This window comes from Carassius carassius, chromosome 26 (assembly GCF_963082965.1).
Source record: "Carassius carassius chromosome 26, fCarCar2.1, whole genome shotgun sequence".
NCBI lineage: Eukaryota > Metazoa > Chordata > Actinopteri > Cypriniformes > Cyprinidae > Carassius > Carassius carassius.
In genome coordinates, this window is record NC_081780.1 from 5,035,418 (window position 1) to 5,053,184 (window position 17,767).

A 17,767-nucleotide genomic window follows, 5' to 3' on the forward strand; every position below is an offset into this window, starting at 1 on the left:
AGTCACCGTTACTCATTCTGGAGAGGTAGAATGCTGTATTTCTGGGTTTTGTCTCATTATTTTGGCGAGACTGTTCTGCTGCGCTGGTCTGCCGCTCTCGGTTCCCTCGGCAGGTGAAGGCCACAATCCCGCACAGACAGGGAGGTCTGCTTCTCTGGGCCTGTCGATGAGTGCATACGATCCGGCCGGCTCGGGGAACATGTCCGCCTGTCTGTTGTCTCTGTGTGCTTTCCAGTTAGCTTTGACTGGCCTGGCCTCAGGGCCGACCGCATGATTATCTAGATTAGTCAAGGGCCGGAGAGAATCATCCGCTCCACGCAGGACGGTACGTAAGAGACGCGGGGACACCCCGCCATGCACTTGGCCGCAAAACCTCTTCAGAAGCCAAAGTCTATTAGACTCAAAAAGTTTGCGCTCACCGCAGACAGAACTGTGAAAATGAGCCCTGCTATCAAGCCAGCTTTGCTCCACCTGCTGCTAGAGAAATGGCCACAGTCTGCGCAGAACCCACATTTCCTGTCTTTTATTAGTCCTGAGCTCACGAACATATCCTGAATGCCAGGAAGGAGATATCCGGCCAATATAAAGACACAATTGACATTAAAGGATGACTTTGAGAGGAATGAGGGATGAAGTAAACACACTCTCAAACAGTCTTTGATGGCGTTCCACTCCGTTCTCTGCCGGTCAAACAGGTCGGGCTTGCAATAAACAGAAAGGTTTTTGTCCTTACTCAACCTTTTTGCTGTTTATCCCTTCCTGGACTGTTAGTGTGGGCACACTTATGTGCAGTTCTGTCAGCACGGTTGAAAGGAACAAGAAAAATGACATCAAAAAGTGGGCACAAAAGGCTTGGATAAAAACATGCCGTGGTAACCATCTCCAGCCTTCTGTGTGGCGCAGCCCGCTCATAAACGCAGGTTGGCTTCGTAACATAAGACACATTTCAGTTTTCGACCCAGAATTCCTTATAACAGCGTGATGGATTTATTTCCTCAACATTGATTTCCTTGTGCATTCATCTCAAAATCGCACCCAATTTTACCATTGGGTCTTGTTTTATGTTATTAAGTGTCAGGTGCGATTGAACTTTGGAATAACGTTTGTTTTAATGCCCGCCGGGCCTCATTTCTCCAGTTAAGTGACCACAAAACGTAATTGTTTAGAAATGTAGGTTCATATTATTTTGAGAAAGGAAATGTTGAAAGAGTGAACATTTTATTAGGAGTCATTTTGAGGGCTTGCGCATTTTGTTTTCCCAGCTCGACCTTGCGGTGGTGGTCATTCAACAGTGTTCACTTTTAACTCATCATGGCGACTTGTCCTTCCCTTGAGCGCAAATGTGAAAAGGACTTTTTTGGTTTTTGTGTTTTGAGAGGTGTTTACTAGTTGCCTGTTTGAAAGACTTCATTATGCAGAAGTTTAGAATATCTTTATAGCTAAAAGTTAGCAAACTTTCTGATGTTTGCTCACACGCTTCAGCCAATATCTAGAGAATTTCAAAGTGCTTTCAAGCCTCACCCTGTAAACATTGCCTGGAGCTGTCTTGCATATGAATTATTAATTGTAAGATCTGGACTGAAATAATGAATTAATATTTGTGATAATATTCAAGGGTTTCAGCTCCATGAAAATAAGATTCATTAAAAAGCATTCGGTTAGACTGAAGTGCAGAAATTCTCTTCTGAACGCATTTTCACCTGTGTGTTTTGTTTGGATTTATATGTAATGTTTTGATGTATAATTAGTGTGTTTTTCCTCTAGACAAGCTCAAAGATTATTTTCTTTCTCTCCCGCCCTGTCATAGAACTGTTTACCTGTTTTTCATTTTTTCCACTCATTTTAATGTTGCTTCTCTCGTTGCCTGAAGCCGCACTAACACTCAAATAAGGTACAGTTTTCCTAGTATTGATAATATGGCCACTAATGCAACATAAAGCTCAGTAGAGAGAGGAGGAAGATGACAGGGTTATGTATGTGATCCAGAGCTTTATTTAGAGGAAAGGAAAATGTTGGCATTGGAAAAATTGAGGTAAAGGCCTTTAAATGGGGTTTCTGCCCTTGAACACTTACGTAGCTGTGCTCACTATACAGAGATGTTTCCATTTAGGTTTGTGTTTCCTGTGTGTTACCATAAGAGTGAGATGTTCTCTTAAAATATCTCTTATATTTATTCTTTCTTACACTACCGTTCAAAAGCCTTAGGTCAGTAAATTCTTTATAGTCCATGTTTAAAAATAAGTCTCTTATACTCACCAAGGCTGCATTTATTTGATCAAAAATATAGTAAATACAGTAACATTATTAAAATATTATCACCATTTAAAGTAATGGTTTTCTATTTGAATATATTTTAAAATGTAATTTATTCCTGAGATGCAAAGCTGAATTTTCTGCATCATTACTCCAGTCTTCAGTGTCACAGGATCCTTCAGAAATGCTGATGCTGATTTAATGCTCAAGAAACATTACTTATTATTATCAGTTTACTTTTTTTTAAACATGAATAGAAAGATCAAAAGAACAGCATTTATTTGACAGAAATCTTTTGTTAATATTAATATCGTTCCAATAAATAATTAAATAAAATAATTGAACAAACTTTTAACATAAATGTTAAATAAAAGTGAATCAATTGTTTGTTTTTTACTATTATACACCTTTTATGTAAAATTTTACATAAAATATGTATAAAAGTTACATTAAAATGAATATAAATGCATTTTTATATTTTTATATTTTAGAAATATCAATATTTGCAATCTAGGTGATTAAGTTACATGATGAGTCCATCTTCTGAATATTCCTTTTCATGTGAATGCAGTTGGGTGTTGTGTGGTTCACTGTTACACTGATAAATGTAAAACAGAGCTATATTTTGGGTCTATTTAAGGAATCTTTGAAATCAGTATTTGACTTATCCTGACAGGATGGGCTAGATTAGACTGTCAACATCACTTAGTGGAGCATAGTGGAGCTCACTGAAAATATTGGCATGCATGCTAGTAATATGCGCCTAACAAAGCCTCTCTGTCAACAAGGTTTACCAATCGCTTTTGTTATACACTGTACCTGCGCCATCGTATGCTTTTATCACAGCATATCAAAAATACCAGAATGACTGGCGAATTGCATCTGAATTAGATGTTGCCATTCTTCTTTATTGTTGTAGAAGTGTTTCCTCCATGAACTCTGTGAAATGGGGTTACCTTTCCCATCACATCAGAGCTCAAATGGAGACATATAAACATATAATCAAAACCCTGAATAAAGGCTGGCGCGCAATGCATAAAAAACATCAGCTGCTTATTGCAAGTGTAGCAGAGCCAAGCAGATGGCTTGGCCTCTTCTGGAAACACCAAATAGGAACATTCCAGTATATTTATGACCTGTTACACAAACTCCCTGGAGCACACACACAAAGTCTTTCTTTTTGCTTTGTTATATGGTCATGTTATCTTCAAGATGGTTTTTTGACAGCACAGTGCAATTTGCCTGATGTTTCCAGAATGGACATGAAATTTATTTGCAGCGCTTTTATTAGATTTTTTTTAATAGCTATCAAATTAGCAGTGTTGAGGAAACTACTTTGGAACTGCAACTTGTTAAGATGCTCATAAAATAGTTACACTACAGCCAAGCTACGCTTAGAGTAATAGTAGTGCTAGTTAACTAAAAATTACTTTTTTGAGAAAAAAAAATCTTGTCAGATGGTACTCCTTAATTCTGCAGTTAGCCCATTCATCTGGGATGAGACTCCAGAACTAACTAATAAAACTAGAAAATGCGTTTATATAACATAGCCGAAAAAATTGTTTAAATAAATATTTCGGTTTTAAATGAATTGGTGAATCATTTAAATGAATCAGCGAAATGTTTGTTTAAATCAGCGAATTGTTTAAATAAATCAGTGAATCGTTTATTTAATCAGTGAATCGTTTATTTAATCAGTGAATCGTTTATTTACATGAACCATGTGAATGAACTGATTCACCAAACTAAATCCGATTTCTCAATGCAACATTCGAGAGAGAGGACAAAGTTCACTCTGCTGATGAAAAATACAGCGATGGAGCCATTTGTCATGCTACACCGCCGCTTATTGGTAAATCTGCACTGTGGTCAAGTTAGTAGCATGCTGTTTTTAGTTATTTCCACCCTAACGGTGCAATAGATTCAATGTCTTACTGTGTTTTTGTTAGCCTCAAGAACCGATTTTGGTTTGTGTTTGCAGAAATGTGATTATAGCAAATATTGGATACAACATTGGATGAAATGGTAGTAGACTTCGCCTCTTCATCGCCTACACTCTGTCAACACGTCTCGGGATCCTCATGTACAAGAGAAAAGAAAAGAAAACCTTGGGAACCTTCTGAAAAGACAGATAATTGCCCAAACAAGTTGCTCCTTTACTAGCAGTATGTCACCAGACTAACCAGATCTCCAAACCTTTCTATGGCAGTTGTTAGCTTGTTGTATCTAAGTTGTATCTGCAACTGGAGCCAGAAGACTGCGGCTTTCTTCTGGTACTTCCACACAGAGACTCCACTGTGCTCAGGACAGCTCATCCAGAAGAACGATCAGGTTCTAGTGGCGCAGTGGCTTGGCCTGATCTCTCCAAGCCTTGTTCAACATCACCTTGCTTCAGTGAACTCACTCTGAAAACTCCAAAGCACCAACCAAAGTACCTTGGTGCTGTTTTCCTGGCACATGTAGATGTGGTTTGTCATATTCCATAAGTCCTCATAATAACTCTTCAATTACCTTCCTGTATTGTGTGTCTTGGGCAATGCTCTGTGGTGTCAAGGGGGGGGGGGGCCGAGGGAGGTCTTTCCACAACGCTGTGTTATTACTCATTTAAAGACATTGGTGTTGGCATTGTCTGTGGTACATCTGTTCTGCAGGGCAGACGTGCAGATTTTCCCTTTTTTGGATCAAGTCAAGATGGTTAACGGTAACCGATCCCGTCCGCCATGCTGCCAGTGCGCAATACATCGGCGGCGGCCACGTAAACAGGAATACTCTTACGCTCTGACGCTCGTTGGGGCAGAGCAACCACAGCATCTAGGCCTGTTGGTGCGACACTTCTCAGAAATGAAACTGGCTTGAATGCTCTTTTAATTTATTTATTCCTGCCTTTTTGGTAGTGCTTTGTGTTTCTGTGGGTTTCCATGACACAGCAAATGGAGGAGGGAAAAGGATAATGAGAAAAATCCCATAGCTCAAATACAGAGATACTGCCTTTCATTTGCAGCACAGCTTGATCTGTGGAGATCAGTCCTGCTCCCTTTTGTTGTCATTTATAATAAGCTAGACCACTTTTTGCTCTTCTCATTGACCCTTCTGTTTATACTTGACTGCTTGTATGTTTACAAAAGAAGATAAAACTCTTAAACTCTTTGATTCTACTGGTGGCCTGATTATATTAGTTGGTATTTCATTTTATCTTTTTAATATACATTATTCTAATTAAAATATATTTTAAATATAGCTGCATTTTAAAATTTATATAAATTCAAATTTAAATGTATACAATCAGACTGTGACCTGATTTCATCAGTTATACATAATGCCATTTTATTATATTTTTTGTTTTTTTGTTTTGACCCATTCATAATTATACACCCTTAAAAATAAAGGTGCTTTAAAGGTTCTTCACAGTGATGCCATAGAATAATTCTGCAGATCTTTTGGCATTGCTAGTTCCTAAAAAGTTGCTATACACTTAATTGTCAAAGACACAAAAGTTCCTCTCTCCTCATGTTTCCTGTATCCATCCACCTCAATGTCCATCTGTAAATGTCTGACTGAAATCTGTTGGTGTGTCCTTACAGGCAAATGAAAGACCAAACCAAGAAGGTTGCCAATCTGAAGCACAAAGAGCAGGTGGAGAAGAACAAGAATGCTCAGTTGATGGAAGAGGCTCGTAAACGAGAGGATAACATGAACGAGTGTTCTCAACAGATTAAGGTAAAGTCATGACATTTATTTACTTTATTCACAGTTATGTTCTTGAGTCCATTCCGGATCAGACTTCACTCATATGTTGTTGTCTAATTGAAATGCAGGATGAATCCCCTTGCCTTGCAATGGATTTCAAGCAAGGGTTTTACACACAAAACCACTAAAATCTGACTAGAGCAGTGGCTGTTATAGTCTTAACATTGAAACTTAACCCATAATGAGACCCATCAACCTTTAAGAGGGTCAAAGTCCCCCCAAAACCATGAGTAATTCACAAAAGCTCAATCTTTTGTGCAGCGTTTAAAGGTTTTCCTTCTGCGCTGCCTAGAAATGTGTCTCCTCAGAGCGATCCGTCTTCTGATTATATAAGTTTGGATGTCAGCTCCGGTTCCTCATTTGAGAATTGCTGGGATTCTTCTCAGGTAAAGAGCGATCTCATGTTTCCCTCATCCAGACCGCATTCACGCACATCCTGACCTTGTGTCCTCCTCTCATTGTGAGCTTTGGAGTTCAGGAAAAGAGAAAAGGAGAGAATAATTGAACGATGAAATAAGACACAGTTGTTCAGTGCAACCACAGGAACTATTTTTTAATTTACGACTCCACGATATTGAAGCATAAGTGTCGGCAACGGAATCCAGGTATCGGCATGTTTAGTTTGAGCTGATTTGCAAATACAAACTACTTTATCCAGGCTGATGGTGGCCACTCCTGCCCTTCTAGAGTGAGGGTTCGAATAGAAAGCCAGAATCAGCAGTTAATGTCTGTGAGAATCTCAGCGCAAAAAGTCCCACTTTTTATGGAGGGGCTGTTTTTCCTCTTTGCCGTAGATCTCTGGACAACAATGCCACAGCGGCCCTCCCTTTGTTGTGGTTTTCAGTGTTTTTCCAGGCTTTCCTGGCGATCATTCTCCATTTGCACATTTTCCTTGTTCTGTGTCATGTGTTCTTTGTTTTCGTTCGAGTTCATATGCTCTTTTTCTGACAGCAGGATTGATGTGCTATTGGACCTCGACCTGTGGTACCCAGCGACTGGCTCGTCAGTGTGTGCGTGCGCACAAATACGTGTTGCGGTCAAAGAGAGCTCATTTATGACTTCAGGGCCTCAGCATCCTCCGTGGGGTCACGTTGCCGCGAGCCCACATTGTGGCTTGCGTTCCCCCATTCGAAGCACACTGAAGGGGCTGCATCGTGGGCCTCTCGTCTTCAGCCAAGACCTTCAACCACCACCTTCCCCCACAGGCACGTCACGATCTGGCCTTGAGGCCCTGAGACTCCAGATCAGGCGAACCCTGAGCTGTCTCCATGCGCTATTGGACGTGTTTGGAAGGGAAACCGATTGTTGTAGTTGATTTGGTATGGTTACGGTGGTCCCGCTCCATTCGGTTGGTTAGGGTGAGCTGAGAGAGAGGTTAGTCCAGGACACCAGAGCAGTCGTCTCTCTGACCCGGCACTAAAAATGGCTTTTTCAATCAATGAAGAAGGTTTCCATTGGAACCCTGAGGTGGGATGTGGGGTGGTCGGTTGTGGTTGAGCACCAGAGCTGCACAAACACATTCAGAATAGCAACTGTTGACATTGGAGAAGGTTACATGGTCAGAAAGGAAGGGCTCTTGATTCTGTTTTTTTTTAGTTTTCTGCTGGTGGCGTTGTGCTGCTTTCACATGATTTGATCCAATCAGTCCTCTAATTAGTGGTGCTTTCTTAGGCAAGCATCACTGTTACTTCCAACAAACCCATAGATTCATTTGAGCTTGAACTGAATTGGCCTTAACACGCAGGAAGTTGAACTGAAATTGGAATGGCAGGAAGTGGAAATGACTTTCCCTAAACTGCAATGCTAAGAAATACAACACAGGTAATGCATTTTGGTAATTTATGAGGTATTCAGCAATCTATTTGTCTGTAAGTCCTATTAAACCTTCAAGACTTAAAAAAAAAAAAAATTGGACCAACTTTCCCTCTTAAGTTTCTTAAAAATTGTTACATTGTTTTTGAACAATACTTATAAGGCTTCTATGAAATTCTGAGAATTGAAATTGAAATTGAAATTGAAATTTATTTTTTACAACCTCATTTGAAATTTAATTTAATTAGCAGCGCAAAAGGTTGTTGGTTCAATTCCCAGGGAACACACATACTAGTAAAAAAAAAAAAGTGTGTCAGAATGTTCCAGAAACTTCTATAATATTTCCATCCTTGCAAAAGAAAAATCTTTAAAAAATATTAGCAAAATGAGTACAAAACCCATCTGTAATAAACCAGTGCTTCATAAATAATAATAGAAGTTCAAAATTGTTTTAACTGACCTAAATATTTATTAAAATATTGATGCTACAATAATAATACTTTTTATTTTTTACATTATTTAATCATTTTGAATTAATTTCTGAATTGCTCATTCGTAACCAACCCAACACTAAAATTGGGCCTACTAACAACTACCAAAAAACCCTAGAAACCACATAATACACCAGATAGCAACGTGCTGTTCAGTACTTTGCTAAATCTTGGTAGTGACTTTTTAATGGGCAAGTATCAAAATGGTCAAAGTCTAGTTAATTAAGATTATCTGTTAGTTTCCATAGATGAACAAATGGGGCGCAGCCGCTGCATGTGCAGAGAATTGCAATGCAAGAGAAGGTCTTTGATCAATGGCTCTCAAGAGCATGACTTTAACCTCTTGTGAATCATCCCTATCCTTTTTCATTTATCTCTCTAGTCTGATAAAACTGGAGATGGTTTTTTATAAGCTTCCACATCTCTTCAGCATTTGAGACTTTTTCCACCCGGAAACAGAGTTCCCAGATGTGCAATATGTACTGAATCATCAAGATGTACCCGCCACCCCACCTCTCCCGCTGATCAAATATCATCAACCTGAAGAAATCAAGACTTTCGCTGGGAAGCAGGATGGAGAGAGACAGCGGGGGAGAAAAGATGACATTATAATGAAGCCCAGTAAATACCTGTTTTACTGCGTGGTTGAGTCTGTTCCCTTTTACTGCACGTAGTGCAGCGCCAAATGCTCTCCCAGCATGCCCAGTGACCAGAAGGCCCCACTGTATTCCAATCTCCACCTTGACCGGCCTTCATTAAAGACAGATACAATGGAAATATTAAAAGAGAAAGTTGGAAAGAAAATAGAAAGGTCAAAGAATGGAAAGGTACATCAAGTCAGCATGCTTCAGTTCAGAAAGGGTGAACAAATTCTGCCACATACTTTGTGCAATCATCAAAGCAAGCTCAGAAAAGGGTTTCCCCCACAGGTGCAATGTGTGCACTACTCCAGAGAAGCCATTAGACTGACGCCGGAGCGCCGCACATTACAAATAGCGGTTGTAAGCCATAGGTCTTCTGTTTATAAGTCTCACAGCCCCTTTTATGTTTGGCACAATGTGCTCTCGTGTGGTTGCAAACATCAGCACTCAAAGGCAGAGAGCTTAGAGTGACACCTTTAGTGTTCAATAGTGGAACAGTATTTTATAACGTTTGTCGAGTTAGGGATCATGCTGCTAAGTATTCTTACAAGCACTGGTGGTCTTTTTATTCTGCGTGTAAGTTTGTGCGCGGTTAAGAAAGACTGAATATTTATGCATCGCAGGTTGAATTATCTTCATGCTTTTTATTTTATTATTTATTTATTTATTTTTACAGCAGGAGATTCCTAAATGTCAGAAAAATCTAGAGAAAAATCTAGTGAAGCTAGTCAACCTCAGTAATTAACCATGCTTGACCCATCCTTAACTAACACATTATATTAAGATTTATGTAACAGGTACACACCTCCAATCATGCAGACTCTCTTTGGCCTTTCTCCTTGTGTTCGCATTTGCAGGCAAATGAAAAGATCTGACAGGTGATGGCGACACACTGGAGTTAATAAAGCCAAAGTGCTGCAAGCAAATCGCAGGTTTATGGTCCTTTTTAAACAAGCAGATATAAAAGAGTCAAACAGGAGCCCTTTATGACTCGCTGGCCTGCCCATGCTGCTTTTATTGAGGGGGAACATATTGCTGTCCCTGGGGGAAGGCCTTTTTTCATCCTAAATGTCATTTTCTCAACCTGCCATAACAGAGTGGTTGCAGTGCAACATCCAGGATCCATTAGGAAGCTGTAGTTGACACAGGACGGCCTTAGGAAATGGGATTCAGTGGGATGGGTGAGCATACCTGGTTTGCTAGTTTTAGCTGGTGCCCTGTTTTGTTCTTTTTGTACATTTTGTTTGAGTTTAGTTTAGTTTTGTGTTGCTTTGAGGTTTTTGTTTGGGCTTTTTTTGTCTCTTTTGAGTCTTGCTTTGTGTGTTTTTGTCATTTTCAGTTTTTGTTTTTTAGTTTTTCGTATTTTAGTTTGGTTTTGAATTTAGTTTTGGGTCTTCTTTTGTTTTGTTTGACTTTTTTGTTCTGTTATGTATTTTGGAGACATTAAAATGGGAGACCAGCTAAAACCTACAAACCTGGCTGTTTTTCTGCAGGGAACGGTTATGTTTCTTACGAATTGCTTTTGCTTGACCTAACAACTATTTGTGTGTTTAGAAGAACCATCTTGGGATTAGATGTTACATTACTGTCTCAGGCAAATTAGCGTTGGCAGCTTCAGGTTTGGACTTTTTTTTTTATTTCTTGAGGTCTCTGTGGAATGTTCTTGAATGTTCCACTCTTGTCTTCCAAGACATCTGAAGACTGACGAGAGATCAGAATTTAGTGGTAACACTGAGCAAAGGTGAAACAAAACTGCGGTAAAAATCCACCCGACAAGGTCGTCATCACTAATGCGGTGGCGAGAGCCATTCTCAACACTCAGAGGGAAACGGAAAGAGAGAGAGGTAAATCGAGGCAGAGACTGAGGAATGGAAATAGCGCAGGAAGAAAAGCAAGAGGCGCAGTGTACTTCACACATGAAAGCCTTGATTCTGCCACTCATCACCTCTCGAGCGCGAACAGGCCAGGAGGGAGCTAACAGACGCCAGTCGTGAGACTGACACTCCAAAGCACTGGTGGAGAGGAGCTCTGACTAGAGATCGGCTACTTATAGCAAGCTCTGGGAACCAAGAGCAACTTGTTTGGTTGTAGGGACACATTGGGCTGCAACAGTTCTATTGTCTTGTGTATGTTAGAGATGGTGTGTTAGTATGACTGCTCAAACAGTAAAAAGGAAAGGAATGCCATTTTCTTTGTGGGCTTTCCAAAACTTTTTTTGTCCTCTGTACTGTTGCAAATCCCTGAGCTGCTAGCCTGTGCCAGAAATCGTATGACATAGGAGTCGTTGAGTAACAAATGGTAGAAATCTCAGTGCTCAACATTACAACTATGAGAAAGGAAATCATGCCTTAAAATTAGAAGATCGTTTTGCTTTTTTTGGCAAGGACATCACCTGATCATTTGCTACGGAACACAAATCCACATGAGAGGGATGATACAGAAAAATAGCCTGACTGGAGCTAAACACCCTGGATTTATTATCTACATTTTTTCTTCTTAAATTGATATCCATTGGAAAAAATACCTTTTAATTACTTTTTATTAGGTGTTTTTTTACAATACATTTCTGGTAGCATTGATTGTATCTTGAATATAGTGAATATAAAAAGGGGGCAGTAAGACAAAATATGTTTGTATTAAAGATCCAGTCTCTCAAAAAAAAAAAAAAAAAACTTGTCTAATGGAGTATTGCTTAATTTCTCGTTTCAAGCATTTTTAGTTATTTTAACTAGATTCAAAATACTCATTAAGAATAATTTTTGCAGGGTTATTGCAAAACAAGTTGGCAAATACTTGGATTTCACTCTCTCCTCATGCAGATAGATAGGAGCTGAGCTTGCTTGACTAGAAAACAATTGCCCGAGGGTGTTACCCAGATCCAAAATGGCTGCCAAGTGTGCTGACTTTTTAAAAAAAAAAGCCTTTGCCTTTACAGAGCTGCACCATCTGATACCCATCAGCCCCATATGCAGGCCCTCCACCCCTTCAATCAGAACAGAGCCTTGTTGTTTACACCCATCTTTGTTCTGCTACATCTCATGTCTTTCTCCTCCTCCTTATGCTAAGTGTTTAGCCTTCGGCCGTGTGGGACATTCTTGCTCTCATTCTTGTGTTTTCTGTTTTTTGGGTCCACTGTCATGTACATAAACTAGTGGCTTTGAAACTGTCCCAGTGGCTTCCCTGCTGAGGGCAGAATTTTCCTGCAGAGATTATTTTATGATAATGACTTTATGCTTTGGGGAGCCGGTTTTATGACCCATTGTGCCCAGACAACCGCTATCATTCAACGCACAGTAGAGCAATGATCACAGGACTGTGAATTAAAGGTCAGCTTCCCACCACCACAGGCTGAGGGTGGAGATACCTGAAGGCCTAACACACCTGGCCAATGTTTTTCCTCATGCTTTTTTTTCATGATTTTTTACTCCGCATAATTAGTGTTTATGCCTGTAATCTGAAGTGTAAGCGTAGGGTTGGCTGTGCCATTTTTTACTTATGAGAAATTAAACTAATATTATATTTCAGTGTTATTTTCTAATAGTGTTATAGCTTTTATAAATCTTTTAAATTTAGCTTTTATTTTCATATTTTCTTTTTTCAGTTTGATTTTCAATTTTCATTATTTTTGTTGTTGTTATAGTGTTATTAATTCAACTTATTTTAGAAGACAATATTATCTGAAATAAATAGTTTATTTTAGAGTTTTAATTAGCAAAACAAATATTTTTTTACCAATTATAGATGTAGTTGACAATAACAACACTGGTCTGCATCACCTAGAAATGTAAAAAACAACAACAACAAAAAAACTTCTATTTCTTGTAACCATAGAAATATGGTATACTGTATATCAGAAAGGTAATGGGATGAGTCAATACATGAAAAATTTTCATTTCAAAATAAGACCATGAAAAGAGGGAAAAATGTTTACAGAACTAATGCATAATGCAACTCCAATGCATTTTTCTTTATATTGATATTTTAAAATGTTTATATATATATATATATATATATGTTAATATATATATATATATATATATATATATATATATATACAGATGTGTATATATATATATACAGATGTATATTTCAGGATATTTTTCTTCAGAGAAATTGTACTTATAGTTAATGTATGATATTTATAACGTATAATAATACATATGACATAAATTATTAAAATATATGTTTGTTTTTGTTTTTTTTACTAATTTTTAGTAAATAATTGGCATGGTTATATTTGCAATTCAACTAAATATTTTACATATTTATTAAGTTCTGCCATGTGATTTTTTTTTTATTTTAATTTTTTATTTTAGCATTGAAAACTGCTTGTCAATTTTTTCAATCATAGGCAGAATAGAATGGGCTTTTTCTATAAAGAATAATCATATACCATTTGCTAGATTTACGACATGACACGTCTTACCCCACTCCCCCAACATCAAGCCATCATCTTGATGTATAACATGCAGAAAGCCGTGTAAGATGGGACAGCGAGAGGGGTTGAAAGAGTTGGAAGATGCCGGAAAAGGCTCGCTTCAAAGAGGCACATCACTGGAGGTTATAGAAATGAAGTAAACAGTGTTCGTAGCTCTTAGATCTGCAGTAACCACAGCACCCAGAGGCTTGATATCCAGCTCTCATGGGAGCATTTCAAAGCCCTGTTTTGAGCTCGTCATGGAAGCTTAGATTTCTTTCAGCTTGTCACTCACTTTAATTCCCTCCTCTCCTGGCCTTCTTGTTATTGATTGCGTTCACAAATTCACAACACTCTAGTTTATTGTGGCCCTCTTTCAGCTATTTCCTCTCAAATTTTCTCCCTCGTACGATGGCTGTTCTAAACAACTGTGGATTCGCTGAACGTCCGATGAACTAATGCACATTGGGTTTGTTGTGTCTCTTGACTCTCCAAAGAGTCAAGACCAAATGCGGTCCAGTCTGGCAGAGCATTTCGCCAGTATCTGTGCTTTTCAACTCAAACCAGATCCAGGATCGGGAGCTCGAGATCAGATGGTGGGGGTAGCGGGAATAACATCAGCATGTTCTAATTTCTTTAATAGACTTCCCAGGTCTTTTTTATTGGGCCTGTTTGTTGGCATATGTTGTTTGATGTTACCATGCTTTTGGCCGTCTGATACGCTTATCCCAGCCAAGAAGGATGGACACCTGCTGCTCTTTCCGGTTCTTTCATAAACATTTGTGATTCCTCGTTCTCACACCCAAAATGGTACAGAAGAATCCTCCCGCTGGGAAAAACGACTGCTTTAAGGGACATCTGCTACCAAACCCTCCATTTTGGCAGAGTCTTAGACGTTTAGCTGAGGTCATCGTGGATTACTTTAAATAAACTCATACTGTGACCTAAACTCCTCACCCTGACGAACTGCTGAAACCGCTTGAGTCCTGGGATAGTGCAGCCGCACTGCGAACGCATTTTTCAATCCCGTTCCATCCAAAAAGAAGCCGCAGATGGGAACGAAACGGGTTCGTGTTGAATTAGGACACCCTGGGTCGATTATCCGTGTGTGTGTGTGTGAGCATGTCAGACAGCTGCAAGTCATTCTGCCCCAACTGTGCGAGCTGAGCTCTTGTTCTTCAGGCTCGTCCTGCTCATCTTCTAATTGGATGTGCAAGCTGCGGAGAGCTGGGCAGATTCCCCAGCGAGCCCCACCCGAACCCGGCCAGTCCCTCCGGTACAGCATGTGGCTTTGATTTGTGGCTTCCCTGAGGTGTCTCCTTCTATCATCTGTGTGGTTTTGGCACCAAAAGCATTACCGTAATGAGATATTGACCGAGCAAAAAGGATTACTGTCGCTTTAAATCAAACCAAAGTGATTGCGGTCTGCCTGCGAGAGGAAAGTGGAAGCTAAATATGGTCAAAATAAGATAGAAGAGAGAGCCTTTATACCACATGCTGTGATCTGTACCCCATCACCCTGCTTGTGTCCTGTACTTCCTGTAATTGCTGACCTTGGTTACAGAAAAATCCTGCTGATTCAACAGATGCATCTGGTTATCAACATTGCCTCTTGTTGCAGGAATTTGTGGTGTGGGATTCCAGATGAAAATTATGAAAATGGTGTCTGGGATTGTGTGCATCAGGCCTCTTGTCTTGATATTGAAAGTTGATGCATGGAGTTGGAAGGAATTTTAGAGACAAAATGATCAGTCTTATAATTACATCTTGAAGATTTGATTATTGATCCTGTGTCAATTATGCCCAATTACAGCCTGCTGAATGCAAAAAAGTAAATAATAATAATATAATAATAATAATAAAGGGAAAAGTATATCTTAAATCAAAGTAGCTTTGGGTAAAAGTGTGTGCGTGTCTGTATATATTTTTGATAAATGTCTATCAAATGCTTATATATATGTGTGTGTGTGTGTGTGTGTGTGTATGCATTTGACAAACAGTTTTATGAAAAATCAAGCATGCATAAATATATATTATAAATGCATGAATAAATCCTTTTGCTATTGTTGCAAATGCCAAAAATCTTTTTTTTTTCTAGTAATATCCCAGATAATGATTAATACCCTGATTTTTTTTTTTTTTTATGTAAAAAGTATACCTTGAACATATCTGCAAAATACATTAAAACAAATGTAAAATATTATTTTAAAATCGATTACAAAAAAATCTTTCACAGTCAGGTTTTCCATGTTAACAGTAACGTTTGTAATGTAATGTTTGCTTTATTTCAAGAGTTTTTAAGAACAAAGTGTTATGAACAAATTCATTCTTTATCAGATATACATTCCTCAGGTATAATGAACATTTCTGTAGCTTTAAAATGAATGATGCCAAGGTCAAGGGTTCAGTTTACCAGCAAATCCTATGAAAGAAAAATTCTATGCTATAAATGTAAAATTAAAATGTTAAGTCACCGTCATGGTCAGTTTCGCATGCTAGCATCTTCATAAACGGCTTACAAGCTCTTGATTTTTCTCTCAGGATTGTCTTCATTAGAGTGACAGATGCATCTGGTTATCTGTGTACCTTCACATTGCCTCTTTTAGCAGGAATTTGTGGTGTGGGATTCCAGATGAAAATGTTCGCTGTGATCATCGGCGTCTGGCATTGTGTGCATCAGGCCTCCATCTTCATATTGAAGGCTGATGCTTTTAGCTGGAAGGCAGTTTCTCAGCATGGAGGCCATTACCACTGTAGAGCTCCATTTGTATGAATGGCAGTTTGTGTGTAAGTGTGTGTAGTGGCTGTTTGCTCGGTTGTGTACGTCAGAGTGCATGTTTGTAAAGGTCTGTACTAAGTGCCTCAGGCCTGCCAAACGAGTCAGGACTTTTGTAGCCGATTTTGAAATGTGGGGGGAAAATGAAATGTGAATGTTCCTTGAAATGGAGCAGCGTAATGAACTCAAGACTGTTCCCATATTCAGCACTGCTCTGGCATCTCTCCACGTATCCCACAATGCCTATTCATTTGAGTCCCTAACCATTGCGTTCTTTCGCTCTCTAGCACACTTTCAATCAGATTTTTTTCTCTCATGGTTTCCATAATTTTTCCCCCTCTGTTTTTCCAATTCCTGATACAATCAATCGCAGACGTTCATGATAACTAGGTTTTGACCTTGACTCTCTCAAGAGTGGATACTTGAAGTAGTGTGATTTCACTCTTGACTGTCGAGTCATAGATCTGCGCTGAGTCATCATGGGAGCAGACCGTAGATGAGTCACTTCGATGAGATGGACAGTTTGGGTTGCCCTCACTTACCGCAGTCCAAAAATTCGTAATGTTTATACCTCACATGCTGTGAAATGACTGCAGCTTGCTTTCTCAGAGCTACCTGCTGCTGCACTTGTTAGTCATTAGCGGTCAGTTTCGAAGTTCTCGAAAGGGCTGCGTACTTAGCGTTTACAATCTTTGAACAGCTTATCAAAGTATATTTTACAGTCAGAAATTGTTTTATACGCAAGTTTCAGTTAAACGGCAGTTAAATCTAGGTATAGAACTGTTCCTGTGTTCCTGACCTTCTACAAAAAATCTGTATTGATAAGCACCTTCAAGTTTGTCAGTTGGATGTTATAGTGTCTTGTTGCATGTTTACTAAAGCACTAAAATATTTTTCACTAGGATTCTCTGCAGCAGAAGGATGAGCGCATCGAGGAGCTGGAGGAGGCCTTGCGTGAGAGCGTACAGATCACGGCCGAGAGAGAAATGGTGTTAGCACAAGAGGAATCTGCCCGTGCAAATGCAGAGAAACAGGTGAGAAATACCAAACACAGGTGAGATGAAGCTCTAAGATCATTCATATACACTTACTCTCTCTTTCAGTTTTCTCTCCCTTTCAGAATCTGCATATTGTTCACTTGCCTTTTTTTAACCTTCAGATCAGTTCTATTTAATACCTTGTGCCTTGTCCTTTAAGTTCAGAGAGTAGTAGTTTATTAAGTAGAGTGTTTTTTAAATTTATTTTATTATTATTTTATTTTATTATCTTTTTATTAGTGCTGTCAAACGATTGCATTCAAAATTTTGTTTTCATAATATATGTAGGTGTACTGTGTATATTTATTATGTGTATATAAATACACACACATACAGTATATATTTTGAAAATATTTGCATGCATATAAATTTATATATAGTATTTATATTCTTATATTTGATATTATATCAAACTTAAAAACATAACATATTTTTCCTAAATATGTACATGCATGTGTTTGTATTTATATATACATTTATATATACACAATATATACACAGTATACACACATTATGTAAACAATCATGATTAATCGTTTGACAGCAACACTTTTTATTTATTTTACCTTTATCATATTTATTTTAATTTTATT

General features: G+C 38.7%; 1 protein-coding gene across 8 annotated transcripts in view; it reads left to right on the plus strand.

The window, feature by feature from the left end:
• Nucleotides 1-17,767, plus strand: part of erc1b (ELKS/RAB6-interacting/CAST family member 1b) — a 203,923-nt gene that overhangs the window by 71,427 nt on the left and 114,729 nt on the right. For all 8 annotated transcript variants that reach the window (XM_059510812.1, XM_059510805.1, XM_059510806.1 and 5 more), the window contains 2 exons: nucleotides 5,835-5,970; nucleotides 17,040-17,171. In XM_059510812.1, the coding sequence (XP_059366795.1) occupies nucleotides 5,835-5,970; nucleotides 17,040-17,171 (268 nt within the window). The remainder of the gene's footprint in view (nucleotides 1-5,834; nucleotides 5,971-17,039; nucleotides 17,172-17,767) is intronic.